The sequence below is a fragment of the Aethalodelphis obliquidens genome, unplaced genomic scaffold (assembly GCF_003676395.1).
Source record: "Aethalodelphis obliquidens isolate GAN/ISIS:26980383/991018 unplaced genomic scaffold, ASM367639v1 scaffold13, whole genome shotgun sequence".
Taxonomy (NCBI): Eukaryota; Metazoa; Chordata; class Mammalia; order Artiodactyla; family Delphinidae; genus Aethalodelphis; species Aethalodelphis obliquidens.
In genome coordinates this window covers 14080767-14096781 of record NW_020837957.1, presented here as the reverse complement: position 1 = coordinate 14096781, position 16015 = coordinate 14080767, and the positions used below count along the sequence as shown (strand labels likewise).

The window sequence follows — 16015 nt, the reverse complement described above, 5'->3', positions numbered from 1 at the left end:
TGGGTGAGTGGGGACACGGGTGAAATAGATAAAGAGGATTAAAAAGTACAAACTTCCAGTTAAAAGTAAATAAGTCATGGCAAAGTAATGTACAGCATAGGGAATACAGCCAATAATATTGTAATAACTTTGTATGGTGACAGATTGTAAGTAGACTTGTCATGGTGATCATTTTGTGATGTATAAAAATATCAAATCATGGGCTTCCCTGGTGGCGCAGTGGTTGAGAGTCCGCTTGCTGATGCAGGGGACACGGTTTCGTGCCCCGGTCCGGGAAGATCCCACATGCCGCGGAGCGGCTAGGCCCGTGAGCCATGGCCGCTGAGCCTGTGCGTCCGGAGCCTGTGCTCCGCAACGGGAGAGGCCACAACAGTGAGAGCCCGCGTACCGCAAAAAAAAAAAAAAAAAATCAAATCACTATATGGTATGCCTGAAACTAATATAATTGTTTCAATTATAATTCAGTTTTTTTAAAGTGGAAGTTTTTTGTTTTTAGCAGCAAAGAATATAATACTTATTTAGTGTTTGCCAAGCTCATTCAACTGCTTTTATTTTCCTGCTTGCTTCTGCTAGTACCTAATAAAACCGACCAAGTTATTCATACAGGAATACCTTTGATATACCTCGAACTTTAATTTTATCTTGTTTATTTTATCTTTTATTTTGTTTATTCAGCCTTCTGTCTGTTTTGTCCTTGTTTGACATTTAACTTTCTTGATCTTCCCCCACCCTTTTTTCCTTCTTTTCTTCTTAATTTATATCCTGAACTCTTCTTTGTATTTCCTGTTATTGCTTTCCTGAACCTGGAAGGCAGTATGATGTTAGACCAATTAATCTCTTTGAGCCTTAGTTTGAAGGAGAGATAATAATTTTTGTATACCTCAAAGTTATTGGTAAGCTTAAATGAGAATATCTGCAAACTGCTTAACACAGTGCTTGGAACACTGTTTCATAAATTATAGTTGCTGTGCCCTTCCCCATCCCTCTACTGTCGTGTTGGTGATTATACCTACGTAGATAGTCTTGTCCCTACAAGTGGGCAAGTGCTGTGGGCTCTGGGTCCTTACTAGTGGGCCTGTAATGGTTTCCTTCATATATGCTGCCAAATTGAATTGAATTTGAATGGAATTCAATCTGCCAAATTGAATTCTTTGCCTTAACATGTCTCTGCAGCTGCTCCTTTATTAGGAATGTTATTTCCAATCTAATCTTCCTTTTCCTTCAGAAAATAGCTAAAACCCCACTCCTTTTTTCTTATCCTCAAACACTAAGAAGTTTATCTTTTTCTGAATTAGAGCCTGTCCCTTTTTTTCTGCCTTGTTATGTTTATTCATCTCTGACTAGACTTAAAGCCTTGAGGAGAGGACCCAAGTCTCATCAATTTTTGTATCCCCTATGGAATGTAACCATATGAAGTGCGTATAATAGACACTTTTTATACTTTGCTGAGTGAATGAACATGTGTCTGGGGTCAGCAGACACTTGGTCCTGTCCAAAACGTCCATACGACATTTGGCCCATGCCAAAAGGTCCTTGAAATTTGGTCTTGTCCAAATGTTCATGAGCATATTTGGTTCATGCCAAATGGTTTTGGACAGGACCAAATATCAAGGACCTTTTGGCATGGACCAAATGTCCTGCAAAGGTCCTTGGTAATGCACTGATGTGGAATATCAGGAATAAGATTAACATAAAAAATATTGCGAGATCTGTGTAGTGGTGAAGTTGTAGTTTTCAGACTATTCTCTGGAGCACTATAGTGTATGAGGTGCTTTGGGTTTGTAATTTTTATCATGGATAAACTAAGAAAGTTACTTGATTTATAGAATGGTTTTTGTAGATTCACAGCAGGAGGATGAAGGGGATAGCTAGTGAGCAGGCTACATTTAACTTCCTGCAATCCAGAGCAGCTCTGGTTTCATCTTTTTTACATATTGAGCTACTACGTAATATTTTATTTGAATTTAAAGTTTGAATGAAGGGTCATGATTACAAAATGTTTAAAAAATGCTCTGGTAGAGCATTCCACTGAGATGGATGTAGTTACAGAAAAAAAGCATTTCTCTTGTCATAGTGTTGCCTATGAGTTCTCATAAATAAGTGTTCAAAATAAACTTTGTAGCATATGATTTTAAAAAGTGAATGTTTTTTCGTTCCCTTGCCAGCTTCCTGTTTTATTGATAACCTATTCTAATGTCTGTAAAGCTTCTTAAGGTGTCAAGCATTACGATAGCAATGAAACTTTAATCTTTAGAACCAGTAGTTTCTTTAGGTTGGGAGAGCTTTGAAAATATATTACAGTCTACTATATTGTATTAATGGATTTAATAAAAGTTGTATGAATGTGTATTTATTATTATTGTACATATTTTTTTCAGTTTCAGGTATGCCCCAAAAGTCTATGTGTGTCTACTCCTGGACATCGCACTGATCTTTTTCAGAGGGATCCTAAAAATGTCCTGATAACTGATTTCTTTGGAAGTGTACGGAAAGTGGAAATTACAACAGAGACTATTAGTTTGCAGCCAGATTCAGGAATCATGGAAAGCAGGTATTCATCTTAAATTATTATTTGCATAGAGTATTCTAGTCTCATGATTTGTAAACTTTTATGTAACATTATATTAAGAGATGAAAATTAGTATTTTTAAAGAAAATCACACATTTCTACCCATTCTTTACTTTATGTAGCCCCTATGCTTTTCAGATTAATGGGCAGAAACTCTAAATATCAGTGGGAAGCTAAGATCTTGATTAGGGTTATGTTGTAGCTCCAAAATATGTTTGTAGAAGTATGAGTTCAGGCTTGGTTTAAAAAGGACTAAAACTGGGACTTCCCTGGTGGCACAGTGGTTGAGAGTCTGCCTGCTGATGCAGGGGACACGGGTTCGTGCCCTGGTCCGGGAAGATCCCACATGCCGCGAAGTGGCTGGGCCTGTGAGCCATGGCCGCTGGGCCTGCGTGTCCGGAGCCTGTGCTTCGCAACGGGAGAGGCCACAACAGTGAGAGCCCGTGGACCGCCAAAAAAAAAAAAAAAAAAAAAGGGACTAAAACTTACACAACAATTGACTGTCTCAGAGCCATACTTTTCTGTCAGTAGAGGTATATATGATGGTTCAGAAGACCTTCATGATGGGGCAAGTATGTGAATGTTTCAAACATTATTAATACTCTCTAACAATGTGTAGATTGTCACCTATTGCAGTAGAAGGTGTTAAATGAGGTGACACTGAATAGGGAAGTTGGCAGCTGGGCATTTAGAGTATAATAGGGTCCTAGGAATCTGGTAGATGCAAGGCAGATAAACATATAAAGGGGAAGTGAGTGTCAAAAGAATATAGGTGCCAAATGTATACTTCAAACTATAACACAATGCTTGCATTTTCAGAATTTCTCTGGGCTCCAGCAATCTAACTAGTTCTCTGCCACGTGTTTTGGTTCATAGAGTCTGGGTGGTTTGTGAACCTGGTTCAGTCCTATCTCTGGCTTTTGCCTAGTGTTGCATTCTATTAATCTTCAGAAGTTTATCTTTAGGATTTCTTTGGGGGCTCTTAGTTATTGATTAGGGAAGAGAATGAGAGAGAGAGGTATAAGCCAAGTACTCCCCTCTTGGGGAATGGACTGTGTGTGTGTGAGTAGTGAGTGCGCGCGTGCGTGCGTGCGTGTGTGTGTGTGTGTGTGTGTGTGTGTGAGAGAGAGAGAGAGAGAGAGAGATTGCGAGAGACTGGTTGATTTGGGGTATGTGAATTTAGAAGTATTTATAATGTTCTGCTTGTTTTCTTTTCTGTAAACATTTTTAAAGGTACAATACTTTGTTGGGATTAAATAGTGTCTCAGTTAATAGCCACTTTCTTGAACTATATAGACGTATATTTTCCTAGCCATTAAACTTTGTTATTTGGGATTGTTTAATGCTGTCTATTGGAAACTCATACTCCAGGGAACTTTTCTGGATTGTCAAATGGCGGCATATAAATTACTTTTAATTTTGAAAATTTAAAAGATTTATGATTGAGCTTATGAATGTTTTAGAAATAAATTTAAAAACTAGCAGTAAATTATTCCTTATGAAGATTTGAAATTGATATTATTATTAATTATTTCCTATTATTCATATTCAAAGTGTTGGATTCTTTCTTTTTCAATTTCCTGTATCTGTTGGCTTAAAAAATATTTTCTTGAGACAGCAGGTGATACCCTCAACAATATCACTTTTATTTATTATTTAAAATTTCAAATTACTTTTGTAAAATAGCTAAACTATACCTTAATACTTAGCAACTGAAATTGAAATTGAGCTACTATATGTTTTTTACCAAATTCATTTTGTAATTTCCCTTGAACTTAAGCCTGTAATATACAAGATATACCTTCTCTTAATCATCTGAATATTGCATTAATTTCCTTTAGAGATAAGGACTATCTTAATACTTCTTCTGTGTTATTTTCTATTCTATCCACTTAACACAATATTAAATATATAATAATTGTACAATAAAAGTGATTTCAGTGGAATTCTACTGAGTTTTATTTTATGTTCTGGAAAGATGAAATTTTTGTCTCATAAAGTATCTCCATGTATTAGTTCGAAAGCAAAAATTGTTTGTGCTGATAATTATCTTCATTTATCTATAATCAAGGAGAAAATTATATTAAGCATCAAAGCCAGATACCAGGCACTGTGTTTTGTTTTTGTTTTTTAAGTTATTTTATATTGGAGTATAGTTGATTAACAATGTTGTGTTAGTTTCAGGTGTACAGCAATGAGCAGACACTGTTGAATTAGAGCACCCTCTAGTGTTTATAAATAAATTTTATTTAGAACGTTGCTTACAGACGGTTTCATAATTACTAATATTTGTTATCCAGTTAATTTAGGAGGATTAAGTTCCCAACATGTTCCAGGAATGGATGATAGAAATATTATCTCATTATATATAGGTGCTATTTATGTGCAAATATGAATGGCAATTGGATGTTTGTTTAGAGAAAAGTATTATATATTCTTGAGAGATCAGCTGTCACAAAAAACTATTTAATTAAGGAAATTATGGGCTTGAATGTATATGTATTTTTTGAAATCTTAGGTTAAAAACATCAATACAGTTACTGTTATTAAAATGGCAGTTAAACTTTTAAGAATACTGCTTTCTACATATATTAAGAAAATAACAACTCATTTGTCCAGATTGTCCATATTTCATATTTTGTGTATTAAACTAAAGTCAGATATGATGGAGAACATTAGTACATAAAATTGACTGAAGTAGCTGTATGACATAATTGGTGTTTTGTATGTCTTCTGACAATATACATATTATATGAGTAAGGTATAGTCATATAAATACTTATATTGAGTAAGGTCATATCCTTACAGTCATATCCTTAGTAACAACAGTTGTTTCAGCGTATGTTTTACTTATTGTGTTTTTAATTTATTTACAAGAACAAATGAGGTAAAATAAGGACTGATTGCAATAAGCTTGGCTTATATAACTTAATTCTAAACTGCTTTATCTGAGTATATATAGGTTGACTTTTGATAAATATGCAAACAGCCTGCCCTCAAAGAGTTGGACTTTCTGGAATATAGTAATAAGTCCATGTCAGCGTTACTCAAAGTACGCGAGTACCCTAACTATAGATATATAGGGAAAATAGCCTTTAGCTTGAGAATGTAAAAATACAGGCACCAAAATGTAGAAGTGTAAATTCTGTAGGCATTACCTAAGAAAAAAATGGAATCTGGGACAATATGAACTGTAAATGCTCAACATTTATCTTGGTTGTCAGATGACATCTTACCTAGTCTGACTTTTGCTTTAGGCTCTAAATTGAGGCGCTTGATTCTATCTATTTTTTTGTTGTAATTTTATTCTGTTATACTAGAATTTCTTTCTCTCTTTAGGCAGTCTTTAGCAACTGAAATTTTGAATCTAGCAGGAAATTTGAGGATGGACTCTTTTCTTACAGATTTCTTATAGATAGAGGGGTGAAAGTGGGCTAACAAGGTCGGTCTGTATTTTGAACACCACAGTAGGACTCTTTCAAGAGCTCGGTAAGGAAGTCCCCACTTTATATAGGAGGTCAAAGATCAGACAGTTGTCACAGAGATTAGATTTTGAGCCTTTTCCATGTGCTTCATGCTTTATATAACATATTATCTAGGACGGTTGGATTGTAAATAGTAGACTCCAACATAAGCTAGCATTATTTCCTTAAAGATATTTATATATAGGTATTCTGTGTTTTATGGAACCCAAGGGCAGGCCTCAGTAAGGGCCTGGAATCAGTAACCAGAAATCAGTCAGAAATGTGGGCAGTACTCCCTCTGTCTCCCTGTTCTAGTCTTTTCTTTCTCTGCTGCTCTGAATGTAGGGGATAGAATGTGTTCACACTACTCTTCTGGAAATTTATATCTGTTCTGTTCATGATAAAGCCCAGATACAGAATTAACTTGCTCATTCTCCATTTTAAGCTCCCCAGAGGGCTTCTTGATTAGCCCAGCTTGAGTACTGACCCAGCTGGGCAGTAGTGGGGTCATTTAACACAAAGTCATAGCTACTGGGGGGCCCATCCCATGTGGATAAGAGGAACCCTCCAAAAGGAAATTGGGAGCTATGCAGATACCCTCAAGGAAAAATTACATTAATCCCATTTAATTCACATAATTGCTTTATGAGGCAGGTGTAATTTTCCCATTAAATAGATGAGTAAAGTGAGGCTGAGAAAGGTTTAAGAAACCTGCCTAAAGTCCACATCTAACAAATGGTGAAATCAAGATATGAATCCAGGAATGCTTCCTACCTCTAAAAAATATATATATTATTTTATTGTTTTATAATTTACGCTGAGTTGCTTTCTTTTAAAAGTATATAAAATATACATGATAGCACAATGAATTATCAGAAAGCAACTACTCAAGTAACCACCAGAGAAAGAATTAGAACAATGTTGGTACCCTGGAAAGTTCCCCAACCCTTACACCCCTTCTCAATCTCTACCCTCTCACTCCCCCTCAAAGTTAACAGTGATCCTGTCTCTTATGGAGTTTACTTTCTTGCTCTTCATCTTAGTTACATCACCTAAACGTGTATCCCTAAACGTTATGTTTTGTTGCTCTTGCTAGTACTATGTGTTTGGAATTCATTTACGTTGTTGTGTGCAGCTGTGGTTCTTTTTTTTTTTTTTTTTTGAGTTTAGTAAAATTTCTAGTATATAGTTCTGAGTTTTGACAAATGCATACACTTGGATCATCACCATTGCTAATCCATCATTACAGAAATTTTCCTTATGCTCCCTTTTCTCCAGTCTCTCCCTCATATCCCACTGATCTGTTTTCTGTCCCCACAATTTTGCATTTTCCAGAATGTCATATAGATAGAATCGTATATTCTGTACTCTTTTGAGTCTGGCTTCTTTTACTGCCATAATGCATGTCAGATTCATATCTGTTGTCACATGTATCAGCAGTTGGTTCTCTTTTATTGCTGTATTGGAGGACATTTGTTTTTGCCCCCTAGTTTTTGACAATTAAATGAAGCCACTATAAATGCATACAAATATAAGTTTTCATTTCACTTGAGTAAATATAGCTAAGAGTAGGTTTGCTGGGTCACATGGAAGTGCATGTTTAACTTTATAAGAAACTTCCAAACTATTTGCCATAGTCACTGTACCATTTACATTTCCACAAATAATTGTTCCACATCCTTAATTACACTTGGTATTGTCTTTTTAATTTTAACTATTCTAATAGGCATGTAGTAATATCTCATTATGATTTTAATTTGCATACACCTGATTGCTAAGGACATTGAACATCATTTCATGTACTTTTTGGTCATTCATACATGTTTCATGACGTGCCTATTCAAGTGTTTTGCTCATTTTTTAAAAATTGGGTTGTTTTCATACTGAATTGTAAGATTTCTTTATATATTCTGGGTATAAGTCCTTTGTCAGATATCTGTAATGCGAATATTTTTTCTTAGTCTTTGGCTTGCCTATCATATTCTTTTTTTTTTTTTTTACTATGTCATAATATTGACCTTCAGTCCAGTAATCCTCCACTGTAACAGCTCCTTTACGTTGCAGTGAGAAATGATTTGTATATTTTTTGCCTCTGAGTCCTTGTGGGTTTTTTTTTATTCAAACAGAAAGTCACAATAATTATAATATCCTCATCAGTTCACTCAGTCCCATGTAATTAATTTTTTTTTCATCTTGATCTTTTGTTAGCACTTTTATGAATTCATCACTTTTCCATTAGAGTTCTGAAAATGCTTATTCATTCAGTTCAGCAGTATAGTCAGTTACCAGAAACCTGTACTTGTCAGTCTTTTCCATGAATTCCTTGAAGATGAAACCCTTTTATAGGAACATTTTTGCGAAAGCATCAGAGTACACCAAGAACTGTTTGTAAATGATAAAACACTTAAAAATAACCACGGTTAAAGATTTGATGAAAGTTCATAATAATGCAATTGACAAGTAAATTTAGTTATTTCTGAGATATACATTTTAAAGTAATAAGTAGAATTATGACTTATAACATTACACCGGAAAATATAACATTTTTAGAAATTTCAGGTAACGTCTGAAACATTTATATTAACATATTTCCATACAAAAACCCAAAGAAAGTTTAGTATTAGTCGTTTTTTTTGTTTGTTTTTTGTTCTTTTATACTGCAGGTTCTTATTAGTCATCAGTTTTATACACATCAGTGTATACATGTCAATCCCAATCGCCCAATTCAGCACACCACCATCCCCACCCCACCGCGGTTTTCCTCCCTTGGTGTCCATACGTTTGTTCTCTACATCTGTGTCTCAACTTCTGCCCTGCAAACTGGTTCATCTGTACCATTTTTCTAGGTTCCACATACATACGTTAATATACAATATTTGTTTTTCTCTTTCTGACTTACTTCACTCTGTATGACAGTCTCTAGATCCATCCACATCTCAACAAATGACTCAATTTCGTTCCCTTTTATGGCTGAGTAATATTCCATTGTATATATGTACCACAACTTCTTTATCCATTCGTCTATCGATGGGCATTTAGGTTTCTTCCATGACCTGACTATTGTAAATAGTGCTGCAATGACATTGGGATGCATGTGTCTTTTTTTTTTTTATTTCTTTTTCTTTTTCTTTTTTTTAATTTTTTTTGCGGTACGCGGGCCTCTCACTGTTGTGGCCTCTCCCGTTGCGGAGCACAGGCTCCGGATGCACAGGCTCAGCGGCCATGGCTCATGGGCCCAGCCGCTCCTTGGCATGTGGGATCTTCCTGGACCGGGGCACGAACCTGTGTCCCCTGCATCGGCAGGCGGACTCTCAACCACTGCGCCACCAGGGAAGCCCCTCATGTGTCTTTTTGAATTATGGTTTTCTCTGGGTATATGCCCAGTAGTGGGATTGCTGGATCATATGGTAATTCTATTTTTAGTTTTTTAAGGAACCTCCATACTGTTCTCCATAGTGGCTGTATCAATTTACATTCCCACCAACAGTGCAAGAGGCTTACCTTTTCTCCACACCCTCTCCAGCATTTGTTGTTTGTAGATTTTCTGATGATGCCCATTCTAACTGGTGTGAGGTGATACCTCATTGTAGTTTTGATTTGCATTTCTCTAATAATTAGTGATGTTGAGCAGCTTTTCATGTGCTTCTTGGCCATCTGTATATCTTCTTTGGAGAAATGTCTATTTAGGTCTTATGCCCATTTTTGGATTGGGTTGTTTGTTTCTTTAATATTGAGCTGCATGAGCTGTTTATATATTTTGGAGATTAATCCTTTGTCCATTGATTCATTTGTGAATATTTTCTCCCATTCTGAGGGTTGTCTTTTCGTCTTCTTTATGGTTTCCTTTGCTGTGCAAAAGCTTTGAAGTTTTGTTAGGTCCCATTTGTTTATTTTTGTTTTTATTTCCATTACTCTAGGAAGTGGATCAAAAAAGATCTTGCTGTGATTTATGTCAAACAGTGTTCTTCCTGTGTTTTCCTCTAAGAGTTTAATAGTGTCTGGTCTTACATTTAGGTCTCGAATCCATTTTGAGTTTATTTTTGTTTATGGTGTTAGGGAGTGTTCATTCTTTTACATGTAGCTGTCCAGTTTTCCCAGCACCACTTATTGAAGAGACTGTCTTTTCTCCATTTATATCTTTGCCTCCTTTGTCATAGATTAGTTGATCATAGGCGCATGGGTTTATCTCTGGGCTTTCTATCTTGTTCCATTGATATATGTTTCTGTTTTTGTGCCAGTGCCATATTGTCTTGATTACTGTAGCTTTGTAGTATAGTCTGAAATCAGGGAGTCTGATTCCTCCAGCTCTGTTTTTTTCCCTCAATACTGCTTTGGCTATTCGGGGTCTTTTGTGTCTCCATACAAATTTTGAGATGATTTGTTCTAGTTCTGTAAAAAATGCCATTGGTAATTTGATAGGGATTGCTTTGAATCTGTAGATTGCTTTAGGTAGTATAGTCATTTTCACAATATTGATTCTTCCAATCCAAGAACATGGTATATCTCTCCATCTGTTGGTATCATCTTTAATTTCTTTCATCAGTGTCTTATAGTTTTCTTCATGCAGGTCTTTTGCTTCCCTAGGTAGGTTTATTCCTAGGTATTTTATCCTTTTTGTTGCAATGGTAAAATGGGAGTGTTTCCATAATTTCTCTTTCAGATTTTTCATCATTAGTGTATAGGAATGCAAGAGATTTCTGTGCATTAATTTTATATCCTGCAACTTTACCAACTTCATTGATTAGCTCTAGTAATTTTCTGGTGGCATCTTTAGGATTCTCTGTGTATAGTATCATGTCATCTGCAAACAGTGACAGTTTTACTTGTTCTTTTCCAATTTGTATTCCTTTTATTTCTTTTTCTTCTCTGATTGCCGTGGCTAGGACTTCCAAAACTACGTTGAATAATAGTGGTGAGAGTGGACATCCTTGTCTCATTCCTGATCTTAGAGGAAATGCTTTCAGTTTTTCACCATTGAGAATGATGTTTGCTGTGGGTTTGTCATATATGGCCTTTATTATGTTGAAGTAGTTTCCCTCTGTGCCCACTTTCTGGAGAGTTTTTATCATAAATGGGTGTTGAATTTTGTCAAAAGTTTTTTCTGTATCTATTGAGATGATCATACGGTTTTTATTCTTTAATTTGTTAATATGGTGTGTCACATTGATTGACTTGCAGATATTGAAGAATCCTTGCATCCCTGGCATAAATCCCTCTTGATCATGGTGTATGATCCTTTTAATGTGTTGTTGGATTCTGTTTGCTAGTATTTTGTTGAGGACTTTTGCATCTATATTCATCAGTGATATTGGTCTGTAATTTTCTTTTTTTTTAGTATCTTTGTCTGGTTTTGGTATCAGGGTGATGGTGGCCTCATAGAATGAGTTTGGGGGTGTTCCTTCCTCCGCAATTTTTGGAAGAGTTTGAGAAGGATTGTTGTTAGCTCTTCCCTAAATATTTGGTAGAATTCACCTGTGAGCCATCTGGTCCTGGACTTCTGTTTGTTGGAAGATTTTTAATTACATTTTCAATTTCATTACTTGTGATTGGTCTGTTCATATTTTCTGTTTCTTCCTGGTTTAGTCTTGGAAGGTTATACCTTTCTAAGAATTTGTCCATTTCTTCCAGGTTGTCCATTTTATTGGCATAGAATTGCTTGTAGTAGTCTCTTAGCATGCTTTGTATTTCTGCGGTGTCTGTTGTAACTTCTCCTTTTTCATTTCTAATTTTATTGATTTGAGCCCTCTCCCTCTTTTTCTTGATGAGTCTGGCTAATGGTTTATCAATTTTGTTTATCTTCTCAAAGAACCAGCTTTTAGTTTTATTCTTTGCTATTGTTTTCTTTATTTCTATTTCATTTATTTCTGCTCTGATCTTTATGATTTCTTTCCTTCTGCTAACTTTGGGTTTTGTTTGTTCTTCTTTCTGTAGTTCCTTTAGGTGTAAGGTTAGATTGTTTACTTGGAATTTTTCTTGTTTCTTGAGGTAGATTTATATACCTATAAACTTCCCTCTTAGAACTGCTTTTGCTGCATACCGTAGGTTTTGGATCGTCATGCTTTCATTGTCATTTGTCTCTAGGTATTTTTTGATTTTCCTCTTTGATTTCTTCAGTGATCTCTTGGTTATTTAGTAATGTATTGTTTAGCCTCCATGTGTTTGTGTTTTTTACTTTTTTTCCCCTGTAATTCATTTCTAATCTCAGCGTTGTGGTCAGAAAAGATGCTTGATATGATTTCAATTTTCTTGAATTTACTGAAGCTTGATTTGTGACCCAAGATGTGATCTATCCTGGAGAACGTTCCGTGAGTACTTGAGAAGAAACTGTAATCTGCTGGTTTTGGATGGAATGTCCTATAAATATCAATTAAATCTACATGGTCTGTTGTGTCATTTAAAGCTTCTGTTTCCTTATTTATTTACATTTTAGATGATCTGTCCATTGTTGTAAGTGAGGTGTTAAAGTCCCCCACTATTATTGTGTTACTGTCGATTTTCTCTTTTATAGCTGTTAGCAGTTGCCTTATGTATTGAGGTGCTTCTATGTTGGGTGAATGTATATTTATAATTGTTTTATCTTCTTCTTGGATTGATCCCTTGATCATTATGTAGTGTCCTTCTTTGTCTCTTGTAACATTCTTTATTTTAAAGTCTATTTTGTCTGATATGAGTATAGCTTCTCCAGCTTTCTTTTGATTTTCCTTTGCATAGAATATCTTTTTCCATCCCCCCACTTTCAGTCTGTATGTGTCCCTAGGTCTGAAGTGGGTCTCTTATAGACAGCATATATATGGGTCTTGTTTTTGTATCCATTCAGTAAGCCTGTGCCTTTTGGTTGGAGCATTTAATCCATTCACGTTTAAGGTAATTTTCGATATGTATTTTCCTATGACCATTTTCTTAATTGTTTTGGTTTGTTTTTGTAGCTTATTTTCTTCTCTTGTGTTTCCCACTTAGAGAAGTTCCTTTAGCATTTGTTGTAGAGCTGGTTTGGTAGTGCTGAATTCTCTTAGCCTTTGCTTGTCTGTAAAGCTTTTGATTTCTCCATCAAATCTGAATGAGATCCTTGCTGGGTAGAGTAATCTTGGTTGTAGTTTCTTCCCTTTCCTCTCTTTAAGTATATCATGCCACTCCCTTCTGGCTTGTAGAGTTTCTGCTGAGAAATCAGCTGTTAACCTTATGGGAGTTCGCTTGTATGTTATTTTTCGTTTTTCCCTTGCTGCTTTCAATAATTTTTCTTTGTCTTTAATTTTTGCCAATTTGATTACTATGTGTCTTGACGTGTTTCTCCTTGGGTTTATCGTGTATGGGACTCGCTGCGCTTCCTGGACTTGGGTGGCTATTTCCTTTCCCATGTTAGGGAAGTTTTCGACTATAATCTCTTCAAATATTTTCTCGGGTCCTTTCTGTCTCTCTTCTTCTTCTGGGACTCCTATAATGCGAATGTTGTTGCATTTAATGTTGTCCCAGAGGTCTCTTAGACTGTTTTCATTTCTTTTCATTCTTTTTTCTTTATTCTGTTCCGTAGCAGTGAATTCCACCATTCTGTCTTCCAGGTCACTTATCCGTTCTTCTGCCTCATTTATTCTGCTATTGATTCTTCTAGTGTAGTTTTCATTTCAGTTATTGTATTGTTCATCTCTGGTTGTTTGTTCTTTAATTCTTCTAGGTCTTTGTTAAACATTTCTTGCATCTTCTCGATCTTTGCCTCCATTATTTTTCTGAGGTCCTGGATCATCTTCAGTATCATTATTCTGAATTCTTTTTCTGGAAGGTTGCCTATCTCCACTTCATTTAGTTGTTTTTCTGAGGTTTTATCTTGTTCCTTCATCTGGTACATAGCCCTCTGCCTTGTCATCTTGTCTCTCTTTCTGTGAATGTGGACTTTGTTCCACAGGCTGCAGGATTGTAGTTCTTCTTGCTTCTGCTCTCTGCCCTCTGGTGGATGAGGCTATCTAAGAGGCTTGATGGGGGGGACTGGTGGTGGGTAGAGCTGACTGTTTCTCTGGTGGGCAGAGCTCAGTAAAACTTGAATCCACTTGACTTTTGATGGGTGGGGCTGCATTCCCTCCCTGTTGCTTGTTTGGCCTGAGGCAACCCAACACTGGAGCCTACCTGGGCTCCTTGGTGGGGCTATTGACAGACTCTGGGACGGCTCACACCAAGGAGCACCTCCCAGAACTTCTGCTGCCAGTGTGCCTGTACCCAGGGTGAGCCACAGCCACCACCACCCCCCGCCTCTGCAGGTTACCCTCCAACACCAGCAGGTAGGTCTGGTGGGGTCACTGCTCCTTCTCCTGGGTCCCGATGCACACACTACTTTGTGTGTTCCCTCCAAGAGTGGAGTCTCTGTTTCCCCCAGTCCTGTCGAAGTCCTGCAATCAATTCCCACTAGGCTTCAAAATCTGATTCTCTAGGAATTCCTCCTCCCGTTGCTGGACCCCAGGTTGGGAAGCCTGATGTGGGGCTCAGAACTTTCACTCCAGTGGGTGGACTTCTGTGGTATAAGTGTTCTCCAGTCTGTGAGTCACCCACCCAGCAGTTATGGGATTTGATTTTACTGTGATTGTGCCCCTCCTACCATCTCATTGTGGCTTCTCCTTTGTCTTTGGATGTGGGGTATCTTCTTTGGTGAGCTCCAGTGTCTTCCCGTCGATGATTGTCCAGCAGCTAGTTGTGATTCTGGTGCTCTCGCAAGAGGGAGTGAGAGTACATCCTTCTACTCTGCCATCTTGGTTCCTCTCCCTTGCCTGTCATATTCTTAATGTCTTTTTTTGACTAGTAGGAGATTTAATATTGATAAAGTTCATTTATCACTTTTTCTTTATGCTTAATGCCCTTTGTACAGGATTTTTAAGCTAAATCAAGGTCATAAAGACTTTCCTTTATTTTCTTCTAGAAGTTTTATACTTTTACCTTTTAAATTTAGGCCTGTGATTTATTTTGAATTAATTTTTGAGTATAGTGTTAGGTAGGGGTTGAGGTTCATTTTTTTCCATATGGATATCTAGTTATTGCAGCACCATATATTGAAAAGATTGAATTTCTTATTGCATTATGTTGGTGCCTTTGTCAAAAATCACATGACCATGTATATATGTGTGGGTCTGTTTCTGGATTGTACTCTGTTGCATTGAACTGTGTCTCGTTTACACCAGTATTGCACTGTCTTGATTATTTTAGAATTATAATAAGTCTTGAAATAAGATTGTATAAGTCCTACAAATCAATTTTTCTTTTTTAAAGGTTCTTTTGACTATTCTAGATCCTTTGTTTCCATATAAATTTTAGAATCAGCCTATTTCTAAAAAAAAAAAACCCTACTGGAATTTTGATTGGAATTGGATTGACTCCATGTATTAATTTGTATAGACAAATTGTTAAGGAGTATAGACACCTTAACAAAATTGAGTCCTCTATCCATGAACGTATCTCTACATTTATCTAGATCTCCTATAATTTCTCTCTGCATTGTTTTATAGTTTTCAGTGTAGAGGTCTTCCACACTTTTCATTAAATTTATTCCTAAGTATTTTTGTTTTTCATGCTATTTTTAAGTGATATTTAAAAAAATTTTAAGTATTTTTTTAAAGTATTTTTAAGTGATATTTTAAAAATTTATTTTCCATTTGTTGCTCAAATATAGAAGTACAATTAATTTTTATATTGACTGTATTCTGGGATTTTTATTGATTCTGGTATTGATCAACTCAATCACAATCAAAATCCCAGCAGGCTTTTTTCTGTAGAGATTGACAGACTGATTCTAAAATTTATATGGAAATGTAAAAGACCTACTATAGTATTTATCATTTATCATTGAACATATGAATTCTAGTCTCTATTTATAATGTTTACTAAGAAATTAAATCGAATTTAAATGTACAAGTCGAAACATGTGTTTTGGAATTGGCCAAAATAGATTGTGAGGAATGTGAAACTTTGTGATCAAACAATTCGCTGAAAATCGTTCATAGTAAGT

At 36.0% G+C, this 16015-nt stretch overlaps 1 protein-coding gene across 1 annotated transcript in view; it reads left to right on the top strand.

Moving 5' to 3' along the window:
• PIGK (phosphatidylinositol glycan anchor biosynthesis class K) overlaps positions 1-16015 on the top strand; it is a 134865-nt gene that overhangs the window by 58229 nt on the left and 60621 nt on the right. Inside the window, exon 9 of the mRNA XM_027114102.1 lies at positions 2379-2551. Within this exon, the coding sequence (XP_026969903.1) occupies positions 2379-2551 (173 nt within the window). The remainder of the gene's footprint in view (positions 1-2378; positions 2552-16015) is intronic.